The sequence below is a fragment of the Ranitomeya variabilis genome, chromosome 1 (genome assembly GCF_051348905.1).
Source record: "Ranitomeya variabilis isolate aRanVar5 chromosome 1, aRanVar5.hap1, whole genome shotgun sequence".
NCBI lineage: Eukaryota > Metazoa > Chordata > Amphibia > Anura > Dendrobatidae > Ranitomeya > Ranitomeya variabilis.
The window spans coordinates 1,101,505,599-1,101,533,383 of NC_135232.1; the positions used below are offsets into that span (position 1 = coordinate 1,101,505,599).

General features: G+C 42.3%; 1 protein-coding gene across 3 annotated transcripts in view; it reads right to left on the reverse strand.

The window, feature by feature from the left end:
• Positions 1 to 25,458, reverse strand: part of SORCS2 (sortilin related VPS10 domain containing receptor 2) — a 1,081,958-nt gene extending 1,056,500 nt beyond the window's left edge. The window contains exon 1 of one of the 3 annotated variants that reach the window (XM_077280087.1): positions 25,048 to 25,458. In XM_077280087.1, coding sequence (XP_077136202.1) covers positions 25,048 to 25,353 — 306 coding nt within the window. In that variant the 5' untranslated portion in view covers positions 25,354 to 25,458. The remainder of the gene's footprint in view (positions 1 to 25,047) is intronic. The other 2 variants (XM_077280089.1, XM_077280090.1) reach the window with 2 other exon arrangements.
• Between the last annotated feature and the right edge of the window lie 2,327 nt (positions 25,459 to 27,785).

A 27,785-nucleotide genomic window follows, 5' to 3' on the forward strand; every position in this document is an offset into this window, starting at 1 on the left:
CTTACCAACGATCACGACCAGCGATACGACCTGGCCGTGATCGTTGGTAAGTCGTTGTGTGGTCGCTGGGGAGCTGTCACACAGACAGCTCTCTCCAGCGACCAACGATCAGGGGAACGACTTCGGCATCGTTGAAACTGTCTTCAACGATGCCGAAGTCCCCCTGCAGCACCTGGGTAACCAGGGTAAACATCGGGTTACTAAGCGCAGGGCCGCGCTTAGTAACCCGATGTTTACCCTGGTTACCATTGTAAAAGTAAAAAAAAAAAAACACTACATACTCACATTCTGATGTCTGTCACGTCTCCCGCCGGCGTCCACAGGGTTAAAACTGCTTTCGGCAGGAGCGCTGCTAATATGCATGCGCTGCTGCCGAGAGCTTCCCTGCACTGAATGTGTCAGCGCCGGCAGTAACAGCGGTGACGTCACCGCTGTGCTCTGCTTTACGGCCGGCGCTGACACATTCAGTGCAGGAAGCTCTCGGCAGCAGCGCATGCATATTAGCAGCGCTCCTGCCGAAAGCAGTTTTAACCCTGTGGACGCCGGGGGAAGTGACAGACATCAGAATGTGAGTATGTAGTGTTTTTTTTTTAAACTTTTACAATGGTAACCAGGGTAAATATCGGGTTACTAAGCGCGGCCCTGATCGTTGGTAAGTGGTTTAGTGTAACTCCAGCTTAACCCCGGAGGAACTGTGCCATAGTCAGGAGTAACTGTGAAGAATAGTCACTAGTGGGTAACAATAGGAAGGAGCGTCAGTGCCGAGAGCGCCACCTATTGTTGTCCGGTAAGGTTCTCAATAATCGCACTTTGGGTTATGTTCTCTATACAACTTTGTTGATTACTATAGATTTTCTTTTCCTATGCTTCTGACCATCATATATTAGTTCAGTGCTCCCACTGTGAATATACAGTATACATATGATAATCGCATGTGCCTTTACCTGAGAAAATACATAGTGATATCCCATGTAATGTATTCCCGTGGGATCACAGGACACCGAACAAATAAAGCAAAGTGAATGTCTCCTTTGTAGTTCCCATGGGTAGTATACCGCATGTAGTCATTTATGGGAAAGTTCGAAGACAACAAATATGACATCTAATGCAGCTTTCACAGGGGCCATCACACGGCTTTCTCTGATTCTTGTATATCAAGCCATGTGCTAAAAGAATCCCATTCACAGACTGCTGCCAGCAATAACCTACATAAACTGTGCACCCATCGCCTTCATTGCAAGCCTCCATGGATATGTTCACACGGAGAGTTTTAGAGGCAGATAAATCGAGGAACATTTCACCGGTGACGAAGACATGGATCGTATATAGTCTGGTCTTTTCTATAGTAATGTATACGGTAGATCCGAAACCAGGACAATAAAAAAACAAGGCAGAAGAATCAACGCCTTCAAAATGTTGTGCTGGAGAAGGATGATATGAATACCATGGATGGCAAGAAGAACAAGCAAATCGATTTAGGAACAAATGAAGCCAGACATGTCACCCGAAGCAAAGGATCACCAAGCTATGACTTGCCTACTTTGGAAAAATTATACAAAGAGCGATCACTGGAGAAGGACATCATGGTCGGAAGAACAGAATGAGCAAGGCGAAGAGAAAGTCAAGCTTGATACTATCAAGATAACGATGGAGAAGACCCTGGTGGACCTATCTAGGCCTCGCACAAGATCGATCTTCCTACAGAGCGTTTATCAATTAAATAGCCATGTCTTGAGATCGAGCTGACGGTCGTTCATCATAAAGTAATAATAATAATAATAATAATAATAATAATAAATCCAATATGGCTTTTCAAGAAAAAATGCATGTCGGAAATCAATTTGATGAGGTTTTCACATCTAATGTGGTTTGATGAGGTTTTTAAAGCAGTTTTTAGCCCCACTTTTTTGCAGCATTTGGACTTTAAAGTGTCAAATTTGGAGCAGATTCCATAAGGAATCCATAGCAAAGAAATCACATGTTCCTTTTTTTTCTATGCAATTTGTCTCTTCAGGGAGGAAGAGGACTTAAGGCCCCGTCACACACAGCGACGCTGCAGCGATACAGACAACAATGCTGATCGCTGCAGCGTCGCTGTTTTGTCGCTGTGTGGTCGCTGGGGAGCTGTCACACAGACCGCTCTCCAGCGACCAACGATGCCGAGGTCCCCGGGTAACCAGGGTAAACATCGGGTTGCTAAGCGCAGGGCCACGCTTAGTAACCCGATGTTTACCCTGGTTACCAGTGTAAAATGTAAAAAACAAACAGTACATACTCACCTTCGCGTCCCCCGGCGTCCGCTTCCTGCACTGACTGAGCGCCGGCCCTAACAGCAGAGCGGTGACGTCACCGCTGTGCTGTACTTTCACTTTACGGCCGGCGCTCAGTCAGTGTGGGAAGCGGACGGCAAGGGACCTGACGGACACTGGAATGTGAGTATGTACTGTTTGGGTTTTTTTTACATTTACGATGGTAACCAGGGTAAACATCGGGTTACTAAGCGCGGCCCTGCGCTTAGTAACCCGATGTTTACCCTGGTTACCAGTGAAGACATCGCTGAATCCGTGTCACACACACCGATTCAGCGATGTCAGCGGGACCTCAACGACCAAAAAAAGGTCCAGGCCATTCCGACACCACCAGCGATCTCACAGCAGGGGCCTGGTCGCTGGTACGTGTCAAACATAGCGAGATCGCTACTGAGGTCGCTGTTGCGTCACAAAACTTGTGACTCAGCAGCGATCTCGCTAGCGATCTCGCTATGTGAGACGGGGCATTTAAACTGTATAGGTGCCTATTGGAAGTAGCAATACTAAAAGTTAATGTCAACCCTTTAGTAAGCCTAGCCACATTACTTAGGATATAAGCCGACAAACCACATACTCTATTTACAGACTGTTTCAGTGTGTTTGTCCCTCATCAGTGCAAAGCAAGAGGTCTGAACTGGCTGGAAAAAAGGCCTCTGACTTAGGTGTAAGAGGTAACATCTCTCCATATGTAGAGTGCCAAGCCAGTGTAAGAAGACTTATAATTCATGCAAAGCTCTTCTGGGAAGTTAAATATGCAAATTGTCTCTTCAGAAAGGAAGGACTAGAACTCTAGTGCCACCTATTTGACATAGAAATCCTAAAAGTCAATATCGACCCTTTAACAAGCGTGACCACATTACTTATTATATAACCCAAACCAGGCACTCCATTTGCAGACTTAAGTTTCGGTGTGATTGCCCCTCATCAGTGCAAAGAAAAAGGTCTGATTTGGCTGTATAAGAGGCCTCTGACATGGGTCTAAGGCTGACGTGGGTCTAAGGGGCTAATATCTCTCCTTGTGGAGAGTGCCAAGCCAGTGTAAGGAGACATATAGGCCATAGAATGCTCCTTTGGAAAATTGCAAATTGTCACTTCAAAGAGTTAGAGAACTAGAACTCTAATGTTACCTATTGTCTTCTATTTGAGGGCTACTTCCAATAGTTGGCAATTGAATTCAAGTCCTTTCTGAAGAGACAATTTGCATACTTAATGTCCCAAAGGAGCATTGCATGGCCTATAAGTCTCCTTACACAGCTTAGCATTATCCAAAAGGAGAAATGTTACTCCTTAGGTTTTCTTTTTCTGCCACAAGATTTGATTTTCAAAATCTTGTCAGGAAAATACTTGAAATAATCTCACAACCAAGTGGACTTTCCAAAGAAATCAATAGGGAGAGTGTTTTTTGTTAAGGATTTTGGTGCAAATCTGCTTGAAAATCCATGTCAGAAAACTTTCTACGAATATGTAGTAACAGTCTGGGTTCATACAAAGTTTTATTAAAACTCAAATATTCAACTTCAAATATTCTTTGATTACGCTTGCGTTGAGTTCAATGGGAAATCCACTTGGCCGCACGTTTTGGGGCAAATTTTTTGAAACATCATTGTAGAATAACAAAAGAAGCGGCATGTCAATTCTTTTAGGCGGATTCCTCATAGAATCTGCTCCGCACTTGACAGTGTAAAAGAGCAACTGTTGATTTTTAAAAAAAATTTTGTTCAGAAATCAATAATATGAAACTTTGGAAAACAAAAGTTAACTCTAAACTAAACAACTAAAAAAAAAACCTCTTCAAAATCAATAAAGGTGGAATAAAAAAAAAGAGTGTTTCCTCTTGAAAACTCATCAGATTTTTTTCTTTTGCCTCCAAAACTACCCTGTGTGAACCTAGGCTTAGTAATATTTTGGCACTTGCAGAACATTACATGGGACCCATAGGATCTCACCAAGTACTGAAGTAGGATTGTACTGCTTAATTACTGCCGGAAACCATTATTTTCCTATAATTACATCACAGGTTCAGAGGATGTTAAATTACAGTGTTTCCCAACTTTGCACATTTTTCCCAGGACCCTCAGTGTTTTTAGTGCTGGAGACCTTTGACCCTGGATGTTTGTTTTGCTAAGCCCTAAAATTTACATAGTGAATAGACACCTGCTCTACTGCAGACTGCACCCAGCACACATCAACTGGAAATTTGTCCCATGCATCTGAATGGGGTTATTTCTGCAACCTGTCCAAGGATTTCTACAAGTCCCATTAATAGAAATGGGACAATAGAGGAAAATTCTGCGGTATTTTTTTTTCTCTGCTGTGAATGCAGACACCACAGGCAGGTATATCAGTGATTTATGTATCAGATTGGAGGGGGATTATTCAAACTACAGAGAAGAAAAATCAATAGCCGAATGGGACTAGCGATCGATCCGTCTTATCACAATGGACAATTGTCTATTGAGTAGACAAGCTGTCAATCACAGATTGTCCACAATCCTATTTTTCTCCAGAAGTTGCCCCTTAGCTTAGACCCCTAAATTGTACATAAATCAGTTTACGCTATGGTTCTAAATACGACGCTCCTATTATATACTCACCCATCCGTTGCCAGCCTCCAGCGCGCCTCCAACGGGGTCCCTCGCCGCTCCTCACCTATCTTCTCTGGTTCGCGGCGCGTCAGCGCGATCACGCTTTTCCCGCCACTAGGCCCTCTGGCAGGTCGTGACCGGCTGGCTCCGCCCCATCATGGCAGCGCCCATTGGATATTTATTTTCGGCGTCTGCAGAGGTAAGACGCCTGGTTATCGTTCGCGGTTACGCTAGTCATCCAGCTGGTGTACCCCCCTTTTGTCCCTGGCTCCCATTCTCTGTTCGCCCTGCCCTGTACCTCAGCCGCACCTGCCCTGTACCTCAGCCGTACCTGGCTTGTGTGTCATCCGTACCTGCCCTGTACCTCAGCCGTACCTACCCTGTACCTCAGCCGCACCTGCCCTGTGCCTCAGCAGTACAGTCCTGTGTCTCACCCGTGCCTGCTCTGTGTGTCTCCCGTACCTGCCCTGTGTCTCTGTCGTTCCAGTTCCGTGTCTCCGTCATATCTGCCCAGTGTCCAGGCCTGCCTTCCAGTTCCGTTTATTCCTGCTCGTTATTACCTTTTTCTTTCCTCTCTTCCAGCATCGTGCCACCGCTCCGTCTCTGGTCCTCCTGGTCCCATCTACCACCCATATTCCATAGAGCCCGTTGATTCTCTCTTCTCATCCATCGGCTTTATACCCCAGTCTCTTCCCTCTCTTTATTTATCCTTAGTCGCCCCTTTGGCTCCAGCCGTTGTGGTTCCATCCCCCTTGGGCCTGCCCCTAATGCTCCCTGTATAGGGGGTGGTCCCATCTGGTCCGCTCGCCCTTGGGGGCTTTAGAACTATAACCCAGAAGGTCCACATTCGGGTCTTTCCCTTCGAGTCCTGATACGGCCCTGGCGCTCCCTCACATATGCATAAGTTTTAAGCAGGTGTAGAAAAGAATTCTACAAAGTTTGTAAACTCAAGCAGACTGGCTGATGTGAGATCAGGGCTCTGTGGGGTCCGGATCATCACTTCAAGGACTTCTTGTTCTTCTTTACTTGAAGATAGTTCTTAACTACATTGGTTACATGCTCGGGGTCGTTGTCCGATTAATAATAAGTTTGGAGCCCATTGGACGCCTCACTGATGGCACTACATGATGGATAAGTGTCTGCTTGTATTCCTCAGCATTTAGGACACGATTAATCTGGACCAAATTCCCAAATCCCTAAGAAAAATTGAAGCTGTTCTGAAGGTAAAGAGCCATCACACCAAATATTCATGTGGTTTAGATTTCTAATTATACATTCCCACGAAGAGCATTAGGTGAATTTTTAAAAGGACAGCTATGTGCTGCCCGAACCACGGCACCATGGATCAGACAGTGGCTGCACAATTCCAGCCATATAGGTTTTTCTCTGATTGGCTGCGGTATTACACTGAGCCCCCATTCACTTCAAATTAGCCGAGCTGTAATACCAGGCACCACCTATGGACATGTGTGGCGCTGTTTCTGGCAAGACAAACAGCTGCAATGGTTTTATAATCCTGGACAACAGTGCTATTTTTTATAAATTGATAATATGATCACATGGTGATTTTAAGACTCTCTTAGATTAAGATTTAAGATTCTCTAAGCCAGTCCCCTTATTCTAGAACATATTACAAAACTGTTGATGTAGCTGCAAAAGAAAAGTCTTAAATAAATAAATAAATTTAGTGGACGCCATGTAGTACACAATTTGTCGCAATGTGCTTAATAGATCTCTCCCTCTGATAATCTTACACAACTGTCCCTAATACTTGTAATAAATCTATTTATACGGTATATTCACACATTATGGCCATATTGCCATTGTCATTCCAAAACATGCAAAATAACCAAGCTCTACTTATGGACCCTAATGGGATAAAGCCATCAGATCTCTGACCCATTGTCAGTCACTCCCTTTATAAAATGTGACAGTCCCTACATCACGGTTTACTAATGTCTACAAGACTCTCTTATACCGTGGTGGGGAAAAAATAAGCAGGGGCGTATACAACTGTGAGAGGGCGTTTTAGCAAAATATCAAAGTCTCTCCCCTGCGGATCTGTAAGTTTAGCATCCTCTACAATCCATTTATTATGACCTGTGGCTTTTAGGGGGCATAGTTTCTGGGCCCCAAAGCAGTGGTATATAGGTATCTGGAAGTCTTCTCAAAGCTACGTCATAGGTATATTTTTGCGAAGTTCTTCTTTAATAAGCTGGTAGGGACTTGGAGTTAACCCTCTGTTCCTGGTACTATAAATGACTTATGTGGTTTCTTATGTACTACTTTACTGGGTTTTATAGAGAAATGTTTGTATCTACTGTACATTACAGCATACTACCTGGAAACACAACATAAAATAGTGAGAGTTATGGTTATGAATATGTAGGCAGCTGTTAAAAATCTCATGAAAGGAAGTGATCCATGGAAACGTGCAGAAGGCTAATGATTCAAGGTTACCCCCATAATGGAGTCCCTGAGCGAACACGGAACTACACCAACAGGTCAATTCTCTCTCGTCACTGACAAAGACATACGAGAAGCCATGAACGGCACTGAGTCATTACGATGACGGCACCAATGGAAGTGCAAACGGACAAAGGATCATCGTGTCGAGCATAGCGGGACGGCTGCCTCTCATTCATTAATCAAGGCCAATGTAACATCACTGTCCTCGAAGAACTCCAACCACTGAGCGATGGATAAATTACAAAAGAGGGAATGATAATATTCTAGTAGGGAATTCTGGGCTCATATAGTGGCAATCAAATCATTCCAGCTCCATTGCAAAGTAGGTTTATTAGCAAAAGGTACAAAGCTGTCTAACGATTGTAAAAATAACAATGGAACAAGAACAATATAAATAGCTCAAAGCAACTAATATAACAAGTGAACCGAAGGAAAATGGACGACTGAGCTAGGTAAAAAAAATTATTTATATTCACAAAGTATTATATAAATAAGCAAATGCAATCAAGACAGAAACAATTAAAAACAGGAGACGACACCATAGTGCCACGTCTGTGCAGGAGATAGATAGCAATTAGTTGAAAAACAGTCTATCTATAGAGCTAGGCAACTCAATCAGAATAGTATTTCCATACAGGCAATATAAGAGATATTGGAAATAATATTCCATAAAAAGTTTATAGGAAAATATGTAGTCTCAGTGACATAATACTAGTCAGTATTCAACTGCAACCAATAAAACAAATATAGGAACCTTGAGTAGTAAGAATGAGCTCAAAATCGCCACTGAGTCTATAATTTAGGATAAAGTGCCGTGCCATAGTGCAAAAAATAATAGCACTAAATGTGGACATCCAATAGACAAATACAGACTTCAATCATATATAAGCCACACTTACAGACATTGCTGCACCAAGACAAAGCATACCCATAGATGGTCAATAGTATAAATCAAAACAGTGATGCGGATAGACCGACCTGCTGAGGACGTGGGACAGAGGAACCCCAACGCGCGTTTCGCACTCTGCTTCTTCATGCCAGAATTATTTTTTTGCGCCAATGCAACATTCTAATAAAATTCAATAAGAGGCAATCAAAACATCTTATCTACACCAAAACCATGACACAGCCCCATATCCCGAAAATGTTACGTGTCTCAGAAAATGGTGACAAGCAAAAAAAAAAATCAGAATTTTTTTTAACCACTTAAATAAAAAAAATCTGTTGGTGTCTGCATAATCGTACTGACATGTAGAGGTGTTATCTGTTGTTGTAATCCTGCCAAACTTTAACATTAGAAATTACATAAAGCACAAGAACCTGATTTAAACAATTGATCATTTTGTGATGATTGTTTCCCTTTGATGAGAAGAGATCATTGCTTTGCACAGAGAAGGTACAAAAAGGTATAAAGATATTAATGTTTGTAGAGATATAGCTGGAAGCAGAGTTCACAAGTTCAAACTTATAGGAGCACTGGCTACACTACCTGGACATGGCAGAAAAGGGACGCTGTCACCGGGTGCCACCAAATTATTGAGTGGCAGGTGGTTAAAAACCTTCAAATGAAAGCAAAAGACCTATAGTGGGATTTGGTGGCAGCATGCACTGATGTTACAGCTTGCGCAGTTGGGGTGTGTGGTCAGTATCTTTTTTAGGTGATTTCCGCCTGGATCCCGCTTGAAAAAGTGTTCAATAAAAATAATAATAATAATAATGAACAAATGTAAAGCAATGTCAAAACGACTTACCGTGCAAAAATGTTTTGTCTTTTGTCACTTCTTTTAACCACTTCAGGCTTCAAAATCCATGAAGCGGCTAAAAGAAGTGACCTGTCCATTCTTCAGGACGGCTTCTGCTTGGAAGCTGACACGATTGTACATATAAAAATTTTAAAATACATGCCGGTGGCGAACAAGTTAAAAACAGATAAAGTTGCTTTAGGAAAAACCCAGCTTTTCTTTAAACATCTTCTGCTTTAAAAATTATATAACTATGCTGGCGTATAAAAGACACACCCTGAGGAACATAGTAAACACAGAAAATGTCCATGCTTGGACTCCAGGACATCCATATCTACTAACCCAAAGCACAAAAAAGCCAAATCCAATAAGCTCAAAACCATGCAAACAAGCTATGTTGTGGAGCAATGAAACAAAAAATGAAACAAAATCTGGAATGTTTTGGGTTCATAGATCAGCAGTATGACTGAGGTGGAAAAACAAACCATACTCTGAAAAGATCACCCAGCCTACAGTAAAGCGTGGCGGAGGCTTGGTGATGCCTACAGTAAAGCATGGCATTGGCTTGGTGATGCGTACAGAGAAGCACGGTTGTAGTTTAGTGATGCCTACAGTGAAGCATAATAATAATAATAATAATTTTATTTATATAGCGCCAACATATTCTGCAGCGCTTTACAAATTATAGAGGGGACTTGTACAGACAATAGACATTACAGCATAACAGAAATCACAGTTCAAAATAGATACCAAAAGGAATGAGGGCCCTGCTCGCAAGCTTACAATCTATGAGGAAAATGGGGAGACACGAGAGGTGGATGGTAACAATTGCTTTATTTATTTGGACCAGCCATAGTGTAAGGCTCGGGTGTTCATGTAAAGCTGCATGAACCAGTAAACTGCCTAAGTATGTAGCAGTACAGACACAGAGGGCTATTAACTGCATAAAGTGTATGAGAACATGATGCGAGGAACCTGATTATGTTTTTTTTTTAATGGGCCACACAGGGATAGCATGGTGGTAGCTTAGTGATACTTACAGTGAAGCATGGCAGTAGCTTAGTGATGCCTACAGTGAAGCATTGCAGTAGCTTAGTGATGTCTATATTGAAGTATGGTGGCAGGTTGATGATGCCTGCAGTGAAGCATAGCATTGGCTTGGTGATGCCTACAGTGAAGCATGGAATTAACTTAGTGATGCCTAGAGTGAAGCATGGCGCTGGCTTGGTGATGTCTATTGTGAAACATGACGGTGTCGATGATGAATACAGTGAAGCTTGGTGGTAGCTTGGTGATATATATAGTGAAGTATGGTGTCAGCTCAGTGATACTTTCAGTGAAGCATGGCATTGGCTTGGTGATGCCTACAGTGAAACATGGCAGTAGCTTAGTGATGCCTACAGTGAAGCATGGCGGTGGCTTGGTGATGTCTATTGTGAAGCATGGTGGTGTCAATGATGCCTACAATGAAGCTTGGCAGTATCTTGATGATGTCCATAGTGAAGTATGGTGGCAGCTCGGTGCAGCCTACAGTGAAGCATAGCAATGGCTTGGTGATGCCTACAGTGAAACATGGCAGTAGCTTAGTGATGCCTACAGTGAAGCATGGTGGTAGCTTAGTGATGCCTACAGTGAAATGTTGCGGTAGCTTAGTGATGCCTTCAGTGAAGCATTGCTAAGATTTGTCAGGAAATGAGTGAGAAGTGAGAACTGCTGCTGCTCTCCGACTTACTTTGGATGTCAGTTATGTCTTAAAGAAGTGAGAGTGAAGCGGAGGTGAGGTCACATTGGAGGTGAGTATAGGCTGTTATTTTACATGGGGAAATATAGTGATTGAGAAGGGGTAGTCTGTGTAATGGACAACCCCTTTAATAACTATGCAACAGCAATATCTACACATAAGAGCATTATATAATTTACAATCTTTTGGGTTCCCACGCTTTTGTAGGTTTTCTGGTGTACTGGTTGCTATTGGCAAGAAGAGCAGTTTGGGCAAGATTTTCAAAACTGTCTATAAGAGTAATGGTCTTTGTTGCCCATAGCAACCAATTAGAACGCAACTCAGTTTATTTGTAAACAGCTGTGGTAGAATGAAGCTGCATTGTGACTGGTTGCTATTGGCAACAAAGACAGTTTAGGACAAATTTTCAAAACTGTCTTTGTTGCCCAGAGCAACAGATCAAACAATCCTGATAGAGTGAAATCTGCAGTGTGACTGGTTGTAAAGGGGGAAGAAGGCAGTTTGTTTTCTGCATGGTTTTGATAAATCTGCCCCTCTGTGATGATGAGCCATACACAGACACTGTGATCACACTGTAAATCTCCACATGTAACCCCAGTCTAACATGTAATGGAAGCAGGAAGAGGTCCATGTGATAATATAGAAATAATTACTTAACGCACTCACACAAAGCGACTTAATACAGCTGTGAGCCGTTGTAGGGTCACGGAGCTGCGCTCTCTGCCGACACCAGTCCTTTATCTTAATTATTGCTCCTCCTGCACTCAGGAGATGGATTCTAGGAGATTTCCCTTTCCAGATATTTTCGATATTAAGCAGATTCTCATGAAAAAACGTCCATTTTATGTGGCACATATACTTTCTAGATCGAATAGGGATTGAAGGTTTAGTTCATTTTACTGTAAATATAACAAGTCCAGTCCAGTGTCCCATTGGGGTGCCGAAGGCCCACCAGTAACCAACTCCAGGGCCCCACATTCAAATGTGACGTTATCCTCAATCACAAATTTATATAACAATGAACTGGGTGGATTGTTCAGTGAAAAAGATGCCGCCATTGTCTGTACATAGTGATTCAAGTATATTGTGACAGTACTGATCATATAAGAGGGTGGTGGTCCAATCTTGCCTCGCAGAGAGGCCCACCGGAGGATTCTCCTGTTCTCCTGTCGGCCAGTCCAAGCCTGAACAAGTCTAACCTTCCAACAGACTTTTAGTTTTGGTTTGTCCTTCCTTTTCAGATCAGTGCTAGAGAATGGAAACGTTCCGTCCGGTTTACAATGAGAGTACGAAGAGCGTTCAGATCTGGTCCTTTAAGGCTGTGCGCCCACAATGAGTTTTTGGTGAGTTTTACCAAGTACCAAAAACTCATCATGGACACAGTCTTAGGCTTCTTGTACACTTGCCGTGATTTTGCGCCGTATTTACGGCCATGAAGAAAATATCGATATTTTTCACGGATTACGGACACCGAACCCATTGTAAATTAATGGGGCCGCAAAAACAACGGAATGTTGTTTTTGTGGTTCACCATGACTTCTGGTTTTGCGTAACGCTGTTTTTTTTCCAATACATTTTTCCAATACATTTGCCATAGTATTTGAAACCCGAAAAACAGCGATCCGCAAGTTTTTTGCAAAAAAGGCCCACAATAACGTGCAGCAAAAAACACGGTAAGTGTAAAAGAAGCCTAAGGCCTCAATCAGATGTCAGTTGCTCTTGGACAAGTATTTTTCACGGAGAGCACTCGCATCTTTGATAGTCTATAGCGCTGTTCACATGTCCGATTTTTTTCCTAGGACCGAGTGGTTTGTTTAAATAAACAGAGACATGTCCGATATTGATCCTAGTTTCAGATCAAAAATTGGCAATGCCAGTCTATGGGTCCGTGAAAGAAATCGAGTGCGATATCCAAGAGCGTGGACTAATTTTCACGGACTGTCAGAAAGGACAAGGTGAAGAAACTTTTTCTTTTTCTCTCCATGATGATACTTGGGCCAAACTGTGATAAAAAAATAATTGGTCCATTTTTGTCACACGTGGAAAATACTGTCGTATTCTGCAGAAAAGAAAATAGTGGAAAAACACAGCGTTTCCACAACATTTTATGGGGAACCTGAGAAATGATGCTTGTAAAATTACAGTTGTGTTATCAAAAGGAGGAGTTAAATCTGCACCAAAAATGCTTAAAAAAAGAAGCTTAAAACACACAAAAAAAAGCAAATGAGAACACAATAATTAGAGTAGACTGCTAATGCGTATTATGGCAAAGATACAGTGGGGCAAAAAAGTATTTAGTCAGTCAGCAATAGTGCAAGTTCCACCACTTAAAAAGATGAGAGGCGTCTGTAATTTACATCATAGGTAGACCTCAACTATGGGAGACAAACTGAGAAAAAAAAATCCAGAAAATCACATTGTCTGTTTTTTTATCATTTTATTTGCATATTATGGTGGAAAATAAGTATTTGGTCAGAAACAAACAATCAAGATTTCTGGCTCTCACAGACCTGTAACTTCTTCTTTAAGAGTCTCCTCTTTCCTCCACTCATTACCTGTAGTAATGGCACCTGTTTAAACTTGTTATCAGTATAAAAAGACCCCTGTGCACACCCTCAAACAGTCTGACTCCAAACTCCACTATGGTGAAGACCAAAGAGCTGTCAAAGGACACCAGAAACAAAATTGTAGCCCTGCACCAGGCTGGGAAGACTGAATCTGCAATAGCCAACCAGCTTGGAGTGAAGAAATCAACAGTGGGAGCAGTAATTAGAAAATGGAAGACATTCAGGACCACTGATAATCTCCCTCGATCTGGGGCTCCACGCAAAATCCCACCCCGTGGGTTCAGAATGATCACAAGAACGGTGAGCAAAAATCCCAGAACCACGCGGGGGGACCTAGTGAATGAACTGCAGAGAGCTGGGACCAATGTAACAAGGCCTACCATAAGTAACACACTACGCCACCATGGACTCAGATCCTGCAGTGCCAGACGTGTCCCACTGCTTAAGCCAGTACATGTCCGGGCCCGTCTGAAGTTTGCTAGAGAGCAATTGGATGATCCAGAGGAGTTTTGGGAGAATGTCCTATGGTCTGATGAAATCAAACTGGAACTGTTTGGTAGAAACACAACTTGTCGTGTTTGGAGGAAAAAGAATACTGAGTTGCATCCATCAAACACCATACCTACTGTAAAGCATGGTGGTGGAAACATCATGCTTTGGGGCTGTTTCTCTGCAAAGGGGCCAGGACGACTGATCCGGGTACATGAAAGAATGAATGGGGCCATGTATCGTGAGATTTTGAGTGCAAACCTTCCATCAGCAAGGGCATTGAAGATGAAACGTGGCTGGGTCTTTCAACATGACAATGATCCAAAGCACACCGCCAGGGCAACGAAGGAGTGGCTTTGTAAGAAGCATTTCAAGGTCCTGGAGTGGCCTAGCCAGTCTCCAGATCTCAACCCTATAGAAAACCTTTGGAGGGAGTTGAAAGTCCGTGTTGCCAAGCGAAAAGCCAAAAACATCACTGCTCTAGAGGAGATCTGCATGGAGGAATGGGCCAACATACCAACAACAGTGTGTGGCAACCTTGTGAAGACTTACAGAAAACGTTTGACCTCTGTCATTGCCAACAAAGGATATATTACAAAGTATTGAGATGAAATTTTGTTTCTGACCAAATACTTATTTTCCACTATAATATGCAAATAAAATGATAAAAAAACAGACAATGTGATTTTCTGGATTTTTTTTTCTCAGTTTGTCTCCCATAGTTGAGGTCTACCTATGATGTAAATTACAGACGCCTCTCATCTTTTTAAGTGGTGGAACTTGCACTATTGCTGACTGACTAAATACTTTTTTGCCCCACTGTATCTGTGGAAAACATGGAAAAAACCGCAGCGATTCTAATTCTGTGGGAACTGGGCCTAAAACATCGCTGTCATTCAGAAATGTCTGAAATCAGAAGTGACGGTGATAAGAAGGAAGGGGTTTCAACACTTCACTGGGTCTTGTGTCCATCTGGCTCCCATTGCTTCTCCTTGGAATAAATAACAAAAATTACAATGTACTTTATTTACCAAAAATGACATTTTGGAATAATTTTCCAGACTGAAAATGTACCCCAAATGATATTTTCAGTCTGAAAAATCACTCCAAAGTTCCGTCCACTAGGTATCTCCTTTCTGATTAACTTGCCATCCACTGCCAGTTTTTAATCCGTCTCTAGACGCCAATAAACAGTGACAGATTGCGGTTAGTAGGGGACGGTCTTTGTCGCTCAGCCCTTGCTCTCATATCTATCATATAGGCATAACAGAGTCAGTGTAAAATAACAGGAGCAATGAATGCTAGGTACTATTGGAAAGGAGGTTCTAGCTCCGATAATGCTGGCAGAACGATGACAAAGAGGAACCACCCTCTCAAAGAGAATGTTACAGAGAATGAGGATCAGGATTGTTCTGGTACATATTATACTGGTATGGGCACCATCAATACATTTAAATACATTAACATACACTCAGATGCTACAGACCTTTCCTAAAGAGATGACACTGTATGGAAAAGAACAATCATACTAGTAACGTAAAGTGTTTGTTTATGGGCAGAAATCTAGAGGGATGAATAACGTTTTGCATATTAGAATCTCAGATTTGAGCCTATTTTTTTCCAGCACAGGGTTACATTTGCATCCCCCCCTTTCCCCCAAATGAGGAGGATGAGGAGACACAGAAGCATTATGCAGAGACGAGCACTTTTTTGCTAAATGAACGTTTCGGCCCATTTCACATGCTGCACCAGTCACGCTTCTGTCGGCCTACCGTGTGGAATAAAGTGGCCATTAATTAAGTTCACCCAAAGCTAATGATTGAAGAAGTCACATGACCGAGATTACAGCTCTCTGGTCTAATTTTAGAAAATTGATTTTTATTTTATTTTTTTTTCACTGCGTGTAAACTGTGATAGCAGAGAGCGGCCTGTAATCCTCGTCTGATGACCGTCAGCCGCACTCCTGATGTATCATACATGTTATTACAGGACCCTGCTCTGACCGGAGAGCTAAAGTTATCCCCCCATAATAGGACGGCAAATTAGTGACAGAGAAAGACCCCCTCCAACCACTCTATTAGGGCCGGTGCCGTAGTGATGGGATAAGGTGTTATCTGAGCATGCTCAGGTGCTGACCGAGTGATGTCAGCGCATCCTTGTGGCTGCATGTCTCGCGGCTGTTCAGCTTTAGTGACAAATCTGCAAAGTGTGCACATGTCCTTAATAAGGAGGACATAGCCAGAGCACAATGCCCGGAAGACCCTGCTCTGAACTTTCTATAGTCCTCAAAGTATTATTCATTGCCCGACAATATATCGTATGGGTAAAAAAGTATCAGTATCAGTAGGGCATAAAGAACACATTGTAAGAAGAAAAAAAAGTTACATCCTAAAAGCAATAGACTATTTTATCAATTTGTATCACTTGTAACATTATTATATTATTATTGCTATTTTGTATAAATATTAAGGTGCTGATTATTATTATGATGATGATTATTTCTTTAGTAGTAGGATACAGTGGATTACTACACATCGAACAGATTCTAAGAATATATTCCATGGCGGTCTCCTACTAACCAGTATACTTAATGTAGACTGACAATTCTGTATAGAATTCTCATCAATCAATAGCATAAAGTGAACATTTTCTAAATAGACAGATAGAAAGACAGATAGATAGACAGATAGATAGATAATAGATAGATAATAGATAGATAGATAATAGATAGATAATAGATAGATAGATAATAGATAGTTAATAGACAGATAATAGATAATAGATAGATATGGGATAGATAGATAGATAGATAGATAGATAGATAGATAGATAGATAGATAGATAGATAGATAGATAGATAGATAGATAGATAGATAGATAGATAGGATAGATAAAGGAGTTTTCTAGTCTGAGGCTACGTTCCAACAATGAGTTTTTGCAGATTTTTTTGGGGGAAAAAATGAAAGTAACATGTAACATGGCCTAAGGAAAGTCTGCAGTCATTTTATGTGACTGTAGACTGACAAATCATGACAGTGTGTAATGTGCAGAGTGTCAGAATGTTCCTGCATTTTCCCCAGCTGGATGGGCATTTACATACCTGTGGTCTCGTGACGACACTCTCTTCTCCTAGAATATTGAAAAGCGGAGGAAAGCCTAGTCTCTACGGCTAGGAATATAGGCAAATCGTGACAATGTGCACAACACACACTCATGATTAGGGCAGTCACCTAGAGTGAGTGCAGACTTTTCTTGACAAAAATGGATAAATATCTGATCCAGCACAGTGATGAAAAATAATCCTTTTGTTTACTGTATGCAAAAAAAAAAAAACAAATGTGTGAAACCCCCTTCTTAGTAGCAGAACCAGGTTATTACATGGCAGCAGCATTTGTAATATTACAATCCGAGGAGTGTCATCATCACTAGTCCTCCGTGCTCGGCCTTCTGCCTCCAGTCTCAGAGCTACAAACAAGCACTAAATGCCGGATCACAGGAACATCACTGCACGATTCCATTATTTACAGCGCTGATCAGCATTTACATCTTCATAATAGTAATAAATAATTTGTGAAGATTGTTGCAATTACTTAACATACAACTGTTCGGCGGAAAATACAGAAAACATTCCCGTAAAACCATGGAGGTCTATGGGTCCATGAAAACAATCAGACAGCACTAGGATGACATCAGTCCGATTTTCACGGATTGTCACAATGGAGGCATTTTGATTTTTTTTTTACTTTCTCCAGGTATGAGAACATCGGATGACACTGTGACCGCACTCTGAGCAGAATAATCGCTCTGATTTTCTCGCACGCGGAAAAAAATCATCAGGCTGTGTTCACACAATAAATTTCCAGATGCAGATTTTCTTTTTTAAGTGATTTTCTGAAAACGCTGTATATTTCTATTGCACATAACATGACCTGTGTGTACATTAAGGGTCCCACAGCTAGGGGGACCCACTGCTCCCACATCGGCCCGTGTGCAACAAAGGGTGTCACTGGGGGGAGTCATTTTCCTGAAAAGTTTCAGATCTCATCAGGTTCTCCAACAGATTAGCTCGCATTATTAGACATCACAAGTTTGAGCATTTGCTGAGAATGAATGAATGAATGAATGAATGAATGCTAATCCATAAAAGACAATACAAATGCAGTGCAGGAGAAAGCTATTTTGTTCAGATATTGATAAATTCTACATTTACAGTTATTCATGCCTCCTGTCACTTGTAGTTCTCCAATGGTTGGAGTGCAACAACTACAAAAGCAAAAATCACACCCATGAAGAATGAATGACCTGGCACATGCCTCATTCCTGCCAGGGAGAGGACACAACGCTGCTGGGATTTATTCCCTGGATCAAGGCGAGACATTGAGACCCCCAGAGAAGAACAACCAATCACTGTAGAGAGACCCCCGATGCCTTTATGCATGCACACAGAATAAACAATGTCACAACAATAATAACAGTAACAATACGGAGGGTAACAAGTATCCCAACCAGTCCTGGAGATGATATATACTGATATATACCAAATTATGAAAAACAATGGTGACCCCCCAGGGAATGATCAGCGGCAGCAGCACATCAGCAGCCCCCCGGTAACTGGAAGCAGCAGATCATTCATCAAGTCTGACAAGTGTCACCATCGATTGATAGGCAGTGAGCGCAGAACAATACATAGTGACCAACAGCAGCAACAGCAATGATGGCAATCACAAGGAAGCATAGACATGCCAGCGGGCACGACTGTACAGCATGGGCACCTATGGGGCATCTCACTAATGAGCACGGACAGTAAGCAGCATTTACAGATGGAAACTAGAGGAAGAGAAAAGGGCATTCATTCATCAACATCTCAATGTGTAAGAGGGCAAGTCACCCTGGCAGCACAGGGAACGTCACTGTGCTAGTGTATAGGCATCTATCTGGGCACATCTCACAAAATTAGAATATCTTCAAAAAGTTAATTTATTTCAGTTCTTCAATACAAAAAGTAAAACTCGTATATTATATAGAGTCATTACAAACAGAGTGATCTATTTCATGTGTTTATTTCTGTTAATGCTGATGATTACGGCTTACAGCCAATGAAATCCCAAAAGTCATTATCTCAGTAAATTAGAATAATTAACAAAAAACACCTGCAAAGGCTTCCTAAAGGTACCTTCACACGAAACGACTTTGTAACGATATCGCTAGCGATCCGTGACGTTGCAGCGTCCTCGCTAGCGATATCGTTTCGTTTGACATGCAGCAGCGATCAGGATCCTGCTGTGATGTCGCTGGTCGCTGAATAAAGTCCAGAACTTTATTTGGTCGTCCGATCGCCGTGTATCGTTGTGTTTGAAAGCAAAAGCAACGATACCAGCGATGTTTTACACTGGTAACCAGGGTAAACATCGGGTTACCAAGCGCAGGGCCGCGCTTAGTAACCCGATGTTTACCCTGGTTACCAGCGTAAAAGTAAAAAAAACAAACAGTACATACTCACCTGCACGTCCCCCAGCGTCTGCTTCCTGACACTTACTGAGCGCCGGCCCTAAAGTGAAAGTGAAAGCACAGCGGTGACGTCACCGATCTGCTGTTAGGGCCGGAGCTCAGTCAGTATCAGGAAGCAGACGCTGGGGGACGCGCAGGTGAGTATGTACTGTTTGTTTTTTTTACTTTTACGCTGGTAACCAGGGTAAACATCGGGTTACTAAGCGCGGCCCTGCGCTTAGCAACCCGATGTTTACCCTGGTTACCCGGGGACCTCGGCATCGTTGGTCGCTGGAGAGCGGTCTGTGTGACAGCTCCCCAGCGATCAAACAGCGACGCTGCAGCGATCGGCATCGTTGTCTGTATCGCTGCAGCGTCGCTTCGTGTGAAGGTACCTTAAGTGTTTAAAAAGGTTCCTTAGTCTGTTTCAGTAGGCTCCACAATCATGGGGAAGACTGCTGACCTGACAGATGTCCAGAAGGCAGTCATTGACACACTCCACAAGGAAAGTACATTTTGCATTTCATTTGGAAATCAAGGTCCCAGAGTCTGGAGGAAGAGTGGAGAGGCCACAATCCAAGCTGGTTGAGGTCTAGTGTGAAGCTTCCACAATCAGCGATGGTGATGAGCCATGTCATATACTGATGTAGGTCCACTGTGTTTTATCAAGATCAAAGCCAGCGCAGCTGTCAACCAAGAAATTTTAGAGCACTTCATGCTTCCATCTGCCATCAAGCTTTTTGGACATGGAAATGTCATTCTCCAGCAGGACTTGGCACCTGTCCACACTGCCAAAAGTACCAATACTTGCATTACAAACAACAGTATCACTGTGATTGATTGGCAGCAAACTCGCCTGACCTTAGCCCCATAGATGTCAAGAGAATGATGTGAGACACGAGACCCAACAATGCAGACGAGCTGAAGGTTGCTATCAAAGCAACCTGGGCTTCCATAACCCCTCAGCAGTGCCACAGGCTGATCGCCTCCATGCCACGTCGCATTGATGCAGTAATTGATGCAAAAGGAGCCGCGACCAAGTATTGAGTGCATTTACTGAACATACATTTCAGTACGACAAAATTTCGGATTCTAAAATTATTTTTCAAGCTGGTGTTATAAAGTATTCCAATTTACTGAGATAATGACTTTTGAGTTTTCATTGGCTGTAAGCCATAATCATCAACATTAACAGAAAAAAACACGTGAAATAGATCACTCTGTCTGTAATGACTCTATATAATATATGAGTTTCACTTTTTATATTGAAGAAATGAAATAAAATAACTTTTTGATAATATTCTAATTTTGGGAGATGCACCTGTAAGTTAGGAAGAGCAAGTACAGTATATCAGGCCATCAACTCATGTGACCCCACACACCTGCACCAGGACACTACTGACACTGCATAGACCTGTGCCAATGCTAGTCTATATGCCAGGGAAATGAACTCTATCAGTATATAGAGATGTACATGGCACTTATGTGGCAGTATATAGAGATGTACATGGCACTTATGTGGCAGTATATAGAGATGTACATGGCACTTATGTGGCAGTATATAGAGATGTACATGGCACTTATGTGGCAGTATGTAGAGATGTACATGGCATGTATGTGGCAGTATATAGAGATGTACATGGCATGTATGTGGCAGTATATAGAGATGTACATGGCACTTATGTGGCAGTATATAGAGATGTACATGGCACTTATGTGGCATTATAGAGATGTACATGGCACTTATGTGGCAGTATATAGAGATGTACTTGGCACTTATGTGGCAGTATATAGAGATGTACATGGCACTTATGTGGCAGTATGTAGAGATGTACATGGCATGTATGTGGCAGTATATAGAGATGTACATGGCATGTATGTGGCAGTATATAGAGATGTACATGGCACTTATGTGGCAGTATATAGAGATGTACATGGCACTTATGTGGCATTATAGAGATGTACATGGCACTTATGTGGCAGTATATAGAGATGTACATGGCACTTATGTGGCAGTATATAGAGATGTACATGGCACTTATGTGGCAGTATATAGAGATGTACATGGCATGTATGTGGCAGTATATAGAGATGTACATGGCACTTATGTGGCAGTATATAGAGATGTACATGGCACTTATGTGGCATTATAGAGATGTACATGGCACTTATGTGGCAGTATATAGAGATGTACATGGCACTTATGTGGCAGTATATAGAGATGTACATGGCATGTATGTGGCAGTATATAGAGATGTACATGGCACTTATGTGGCAGTATATAGAGATGTACATGGCACTTATGTGGCAGTATATAGAGATGTACATGGCACTTATGTGGCATTATAGAGATGTACATGGCACTTATGTGGCATTATATAGAGATGGACATGGCACTTATGTGGCAGTATATAGAGATGTACATGGCATTTATGTGGCAGTATATAGAGATGTACATGGCACTTATGTGGCATTATAGAGATGTACATGGCACTTATGTGGCAGTATGTAGAGATGTACATGGCACTTATGTGGCAGTATGTAGAGATGTACATGGCATTTATGTGGCAGTATATATAGAGATGTACATGGCATTTATGTGGCAGTATATATAGAGATGTACATGGCACTAATGTGGCAGTATATAGAGATGTACATGGCACTTATGTGGCATTATAGAGATGTACATGGCACTTATGTGGCAGTATATAGAGATGTACATGGCACTTATGTGGCAGTATGTAGAGATGTACATGGCATGTATGTGGCAGTATATAGAGATGTACATGGCATGTATGTGGCAGTATATAGAGATGTACATGGCACTTATGTGGCAGTATATAGAGATGTACATGGCACTTATGTGGCATTATAGAGATGTACATGGCACTTATGTGGCAGTATATAGAGATGTACATGGCACTTATGTGGCAGTATATAGAGATGTACATGGCATGTATGTGGCAGTATATAGAGATGTACATGGCACTTATGTGGCAGTATATAGAGATGTACATGGCACTTATGTGGCAGTATATAGAGATGTACATGGCACTTATGTGGCATTATAGAGATGTACATGGCACTTATGTGGCATTATATAGAGATGTACATGGCACTTATGTGGCAGTATATAGAGATGTACATGGCATGTATGTGGCAGTATATAGAGATGTACATGGCACTTATGTGGCAGTATATAGAGATGTACATGGCACTTATGTGGCATTATAGAGATGTACATGGCACTTATGTGGCAGTATATAGAGATGTACATGGCACTTATGTGGCAGTATATAGAGATGTACATGGCATGTATGTGGCAGTATATAGAGATGTACATGGCACTTATGTGGCAGTATATAGAGATGTACATGGCACTTATGTGGCAGTATATAGAGATGTACATGGCACTTATGTGGCATTATAGAGATGTACATGGCACTTATGTGGCATTATATAGAGATGGACATGGCACTTATGTGGCAGTATATAGAGATGTACATGGCATTTATGTGGCAGTATATAGAGATGTACATGGCACTTATGTGGCATTATAGAGATGTACATGGCACTTATGTGGCAGTATGTAGAGATGTACATGGCACTTATGTGGCAGTATGTAGAGATGTACATGGCATTTATGTGGCAGTATATATAGAGATGTACATGGCATTTATGTGGCAGTATATATAGAGATGTACATGGCACTAATGTGGCAGTATATAGAGATGTACATGGCACTTATGTGGCATTATAGAGATGTACATGGCACTTATGTGGCATTATATAGAGATGTACATGGCACTTATGTGGCAGTATATAGAGATGTACATGGCATTTATGTGGCAGTATATAGAGATGTACATGGCACTTATGTGGCATTATAGAGATGTACATGGCACTTATGTGGCAGTATGTAGAGATGTACATGGCATTTATGTGGCAGTATATAGAGATGTACATGGCACTTATGTGGCAGTATGTAGAGATGTACATGGCACTTATGTGGCAGTATGTAGAGATGTACATGGCACTTATGTGGCAGTATATATAGAGATGTACATGGCATTTATGTGGCAGTATGTAGAGATGTACATGGCATTTATGTGGCAGTATATAGAGATGTACATAGCACTTATGTGGCAGTATATAGAGATGTACATGGCATTTATGTGGCAGTATATAGAGATGTACATGGCACTTATGTGGCAGTATATAGAGATGTACATGGCATTTATGTGGCAGTATATAGAGATGTACATGGCACTTATGTGGCAGTATATAGAGATGTACATGGCATTTATGTGGCAGTATGTAGAGATGTACATGGCACTTATGTGGCAGTATATAGAGATGTACTTGGCACTTATGTGGCAGTATATATAGAGATGTACATGGCACGTATGTGGCAGTATGTAGACATGTACCCTGGCACTTATGTGGCAGTATATAGAGATGTACATGGCACTTATGTGGCAGTATATATAGATGTACATGGCACTTATGTGGCAGTATATAGAGATGTACATGGCATTTATGTGGCAGTATGTAGAGATGTACATGGCACTTATGTGGCAGTATATAGAGATGTACTTGGCACTTATGTGGCAGTATATATAGAGATGTACATGGCACGTATGTGGCAGTATGTAGACATGTACCCTGGCACTTATGTGGCAGTATATAGAGATGTACTTGGCACTTATGTGGCAGTATATAGAGATGTACATGGCACTTATGTGGCAGTATATAGAGATGTACATGGCATTTATGTGGCAGTATATAGAGATGTACATGGCACTTATGTGGCAGTATATAGAGATGTACATGGCACTTATGTGGCAGTATGTAGAGATGTACATGGCATTTATGTGGCAGTATATAGAGATGTACATGGCACTTATGTGGCAGTATATAGAGATGTACATGGCATTTATGTGGCAGTATGTAGAGATGTACATGGCACTTATGTGGCAGTATATAGAGATGTACTTGGCACTTATGTGGCAGTATATAGAGATGTACATGGCACTTATGTGGCAGTATATAGAGATGTACATGGCATTTATGTGGCAGTATATAGAGATGTACATGGCACTTATGTGGCAGTATATAGAGATGTACATGGCACTTATGTGGCAGTATGTAGAGATGTACATGGCATTTATGTGGCAGTATATAGAGATGTACATGGCACTTATGTGGCAGTATATAGAGATGTACATGGCATTTATGTGGCAGTATGTAGAGATGTACATGGCACTTATGTGGCAGTATATAGAGATGTACATGGCACTTATGTGGCAGTATGTAGAGATGTACATGGCATTTATGTGGCAGTATATAGAGATGTACATGGCATTTATGTGGCAGTATGTAGAGATGTACATGGCACTTATGTGGCAGTATATAGAGATGTACATGGCACTTATGTGGCAGTATATAGAGATGTACATGGCACTTATGTGGCAGTATGTAGACATGTACCCTGGCATGTAACTCCTGCAGAGCACACACATGCCAATGGGCACTGAGACCTTCCCTTGGTGCCAGCAGGGGCTGCCATAGTAGCCCTGAGGGTTATGGGGGGTGAGCACATCTGCCTGGTGTCAGGTCACCGTACTCCCAGCACACAGTAATGTCGGGCGGACTCACGCTGCTGTTCTCGCCGGTCCAGTGCACCATGGCTTGGTTGTGAGACGCGTCCCCCTTGAGCACAAACGAGGTGCTGAGCATAGAGATGTGGCCATTGCTTGTAGCCCTCCCAGAGCGGCCGGCGGGAGCAGGAGCCTCCTCAGTGAGCCCATGTCCACCAACTGTGCTGTCAGCCTCCTGCAGATCCCGCGCACTCCTCCTGCTCACCCAGCCCGTGCCCTGCACCAGCTGCACCAGCAGGGACACACTGGCGAAGCACAGGATGCAGCCCATAGGAGGAGGGAGAAGTGGTGCCCTCAGTGCCATGCTCCTCTTCTGATGTGGCTAGTGTCAGGCTGGGGATGTGTATGCCGGATAGATACTGGGAGAGCAGAGAGGGTGGGATTGCAAACAAAGCAAGGTTTTTCCTCCTAACATTGGAGAACACTGAGCTTTCCCGAGTGGAGCTGTCAGTGGGAGAGGAATGCGGGCGCCATCTGCTGGTGACAGTGCGCTCTGCCTCTGTAGTGGGCATAGGAGCAGACACCAGAGAACACTAGTAGACATCTGCAGGTGACATGACATGCACTTACCTTACCTTAGGAACCCTTGTGTGATGAGGCCTTAACCTTCACCTTTCACCTGCTGCACCTAAGGGTATATTTCCTAGTACAGTATCTGAGATTTCTACAAAACCGCAGCAAAACAAATCCGCAGCAGTATTTAGTTGCAGAATAGATGTGAATACGCAGCTGATTTTCTGCACTCGGCGGACATCAGATTGCACCAGGACCAATGTTAGTCCACGTGTCTGATTTTTATCTCTGACACATAATGTACATTCTGCATGATAACATTTCTTGTCTGAGCACCCAATGCTGTGACCATATGGGATGTCTAATTCTAGTGCTTGTGAATTTGGAGAAGTACCGTACAGTATGCACATTTGTGGAAGGGGAGGACGTCATCATTCACTCTCAGAATACAGCTCTCTATTAAAGTCTATGGAGAGGAGGGGAGCGAGGAGAACAGGCTAAGGGAGAGGTACACAGATTGTGACAAAACATTCTAGTAAGCCTTAACCTCATGTCCAAAGAAGAAAACCGAACCTAAGGTCATAGAAAAGGTCAGAACAATGAACTCAAAAGTGGAAAACCTTTTATTGACAAACTGTCATGAGGGTGTCATGTTCCCCTGAAAGACCTGGAGTTAGACGATCACGATGGATGCGGAATTGCAGGTCTTCCTTAGAAATCGTGTGATTTGTGTCCCATATTAAATGGATTTATTTTCCTCTGGTGCTGAAGAGATTAACAACCCTTTTTATGCTGGTCAGAATCATGCAGCTCCATTTCAGCTGCTTCTGATCAGGTCATTAGCCTCTTCCTATAAAAACTGCTCAGACCTTCTTGTCCCTGCCTGTGAAAGATTTGTCTTCCTGTGCTGTGTGCCAAAGCTAAGTGGTTGGAGTGAAGTTGTTGGTGTATGTGTGTGGTTATCTCCTGGTCCCTGTTCCCATTCAGTTTATTCCTCCCTGTCCCTATCCTCCCCCTATTGTTGGTTGGTGCTTTTGTATGATAGAAGTTTTCTGTTATCCCTGTTTTGTCTTTGTGTCTTGTTTACATTTAATTTCTGTCCCATGCCTCATGGAGTGGAGGAGGGAAAGGAGCATACTAAGGTCAGAGAATCAGGCCTCTCTACCTTCAAGAGGACCCTCGGGACAGGGATAGTTAGGGTCCCAGTTCCGGGGACAGTTTGAGGCCTCCCTTCCTTACCGAAGACCGTCACAGCGTGACACAAGCATGGTTAAATGATGGCACTGTTGAAGATGGGTGCCCAAGAAAATCAAACCCATGGTCATAGAAAAGGTCAGAACAATAAACTCAAAAGTAAAAAAAACTTTATTTATAAACATGGTTAAATTGTGGCACTGTAGAAGACTGGTGCCCACACAATATAAAAAAAAAAAAACAATTGTTCATGTACATGTGTATATACAGGATATATAAAAGGTATATTAAAAAAAAAAAAAGACAAAGGTCTGCACCGTAATGCACATCAGGGTGGATGCCATTCTATCCTAGCTCGTGACTTCTGCACAGTCATTTCATTTCTCACTTGGTGAGATGACAGCATGATATGCTACCTCAGCTGAATCTGCTCTTACTTGTGACATGTTATGACACTTCAATTGATTTTGCTCCTATTTAATTTTTCCCTTGCTGTCTCACATGCAGCCATTCTTGGTATAATCGTGCCAGACTGTTCTACACTCACCCACTCCAACACTGGCCTCTTCCTACATATACAGTGGGGCAAAAAAGTATTTAGTCAGTCAGCAATAGTGCAAGTTCCACCACTTAAAAAGATGTGAGGCGTCTGTAATTTACATCATAGGTAGACCTCAACTATGGGAGACAAACTGAGAAAAAAAAATCCAGAAAATCACATTGTCTGTTTTTTTATCATTTTATTTGCATATTATGGTGGAAAATAAGTATTTGGTCAGAAACAAAATTTCATCTCAATACTTTGTAATATATCCTTTGTTGGCAATGACAGAGGTCAAACGTTTTCTGTAAGTCTTCACAAGGTTGCCACACACTGTTGTTGGTATGTTGGCCCATTCCTCCATGCAGATCTCCTCTAGAGCAGTGATGTTTTTGGCTTTTCGCTTGGCAACACGGACTTTCAACTCCCTCCAAAGGTTTTCTATAGGGTTGAGATCTGGAGACTGGCTAGGCCACTCCAGGACCTTG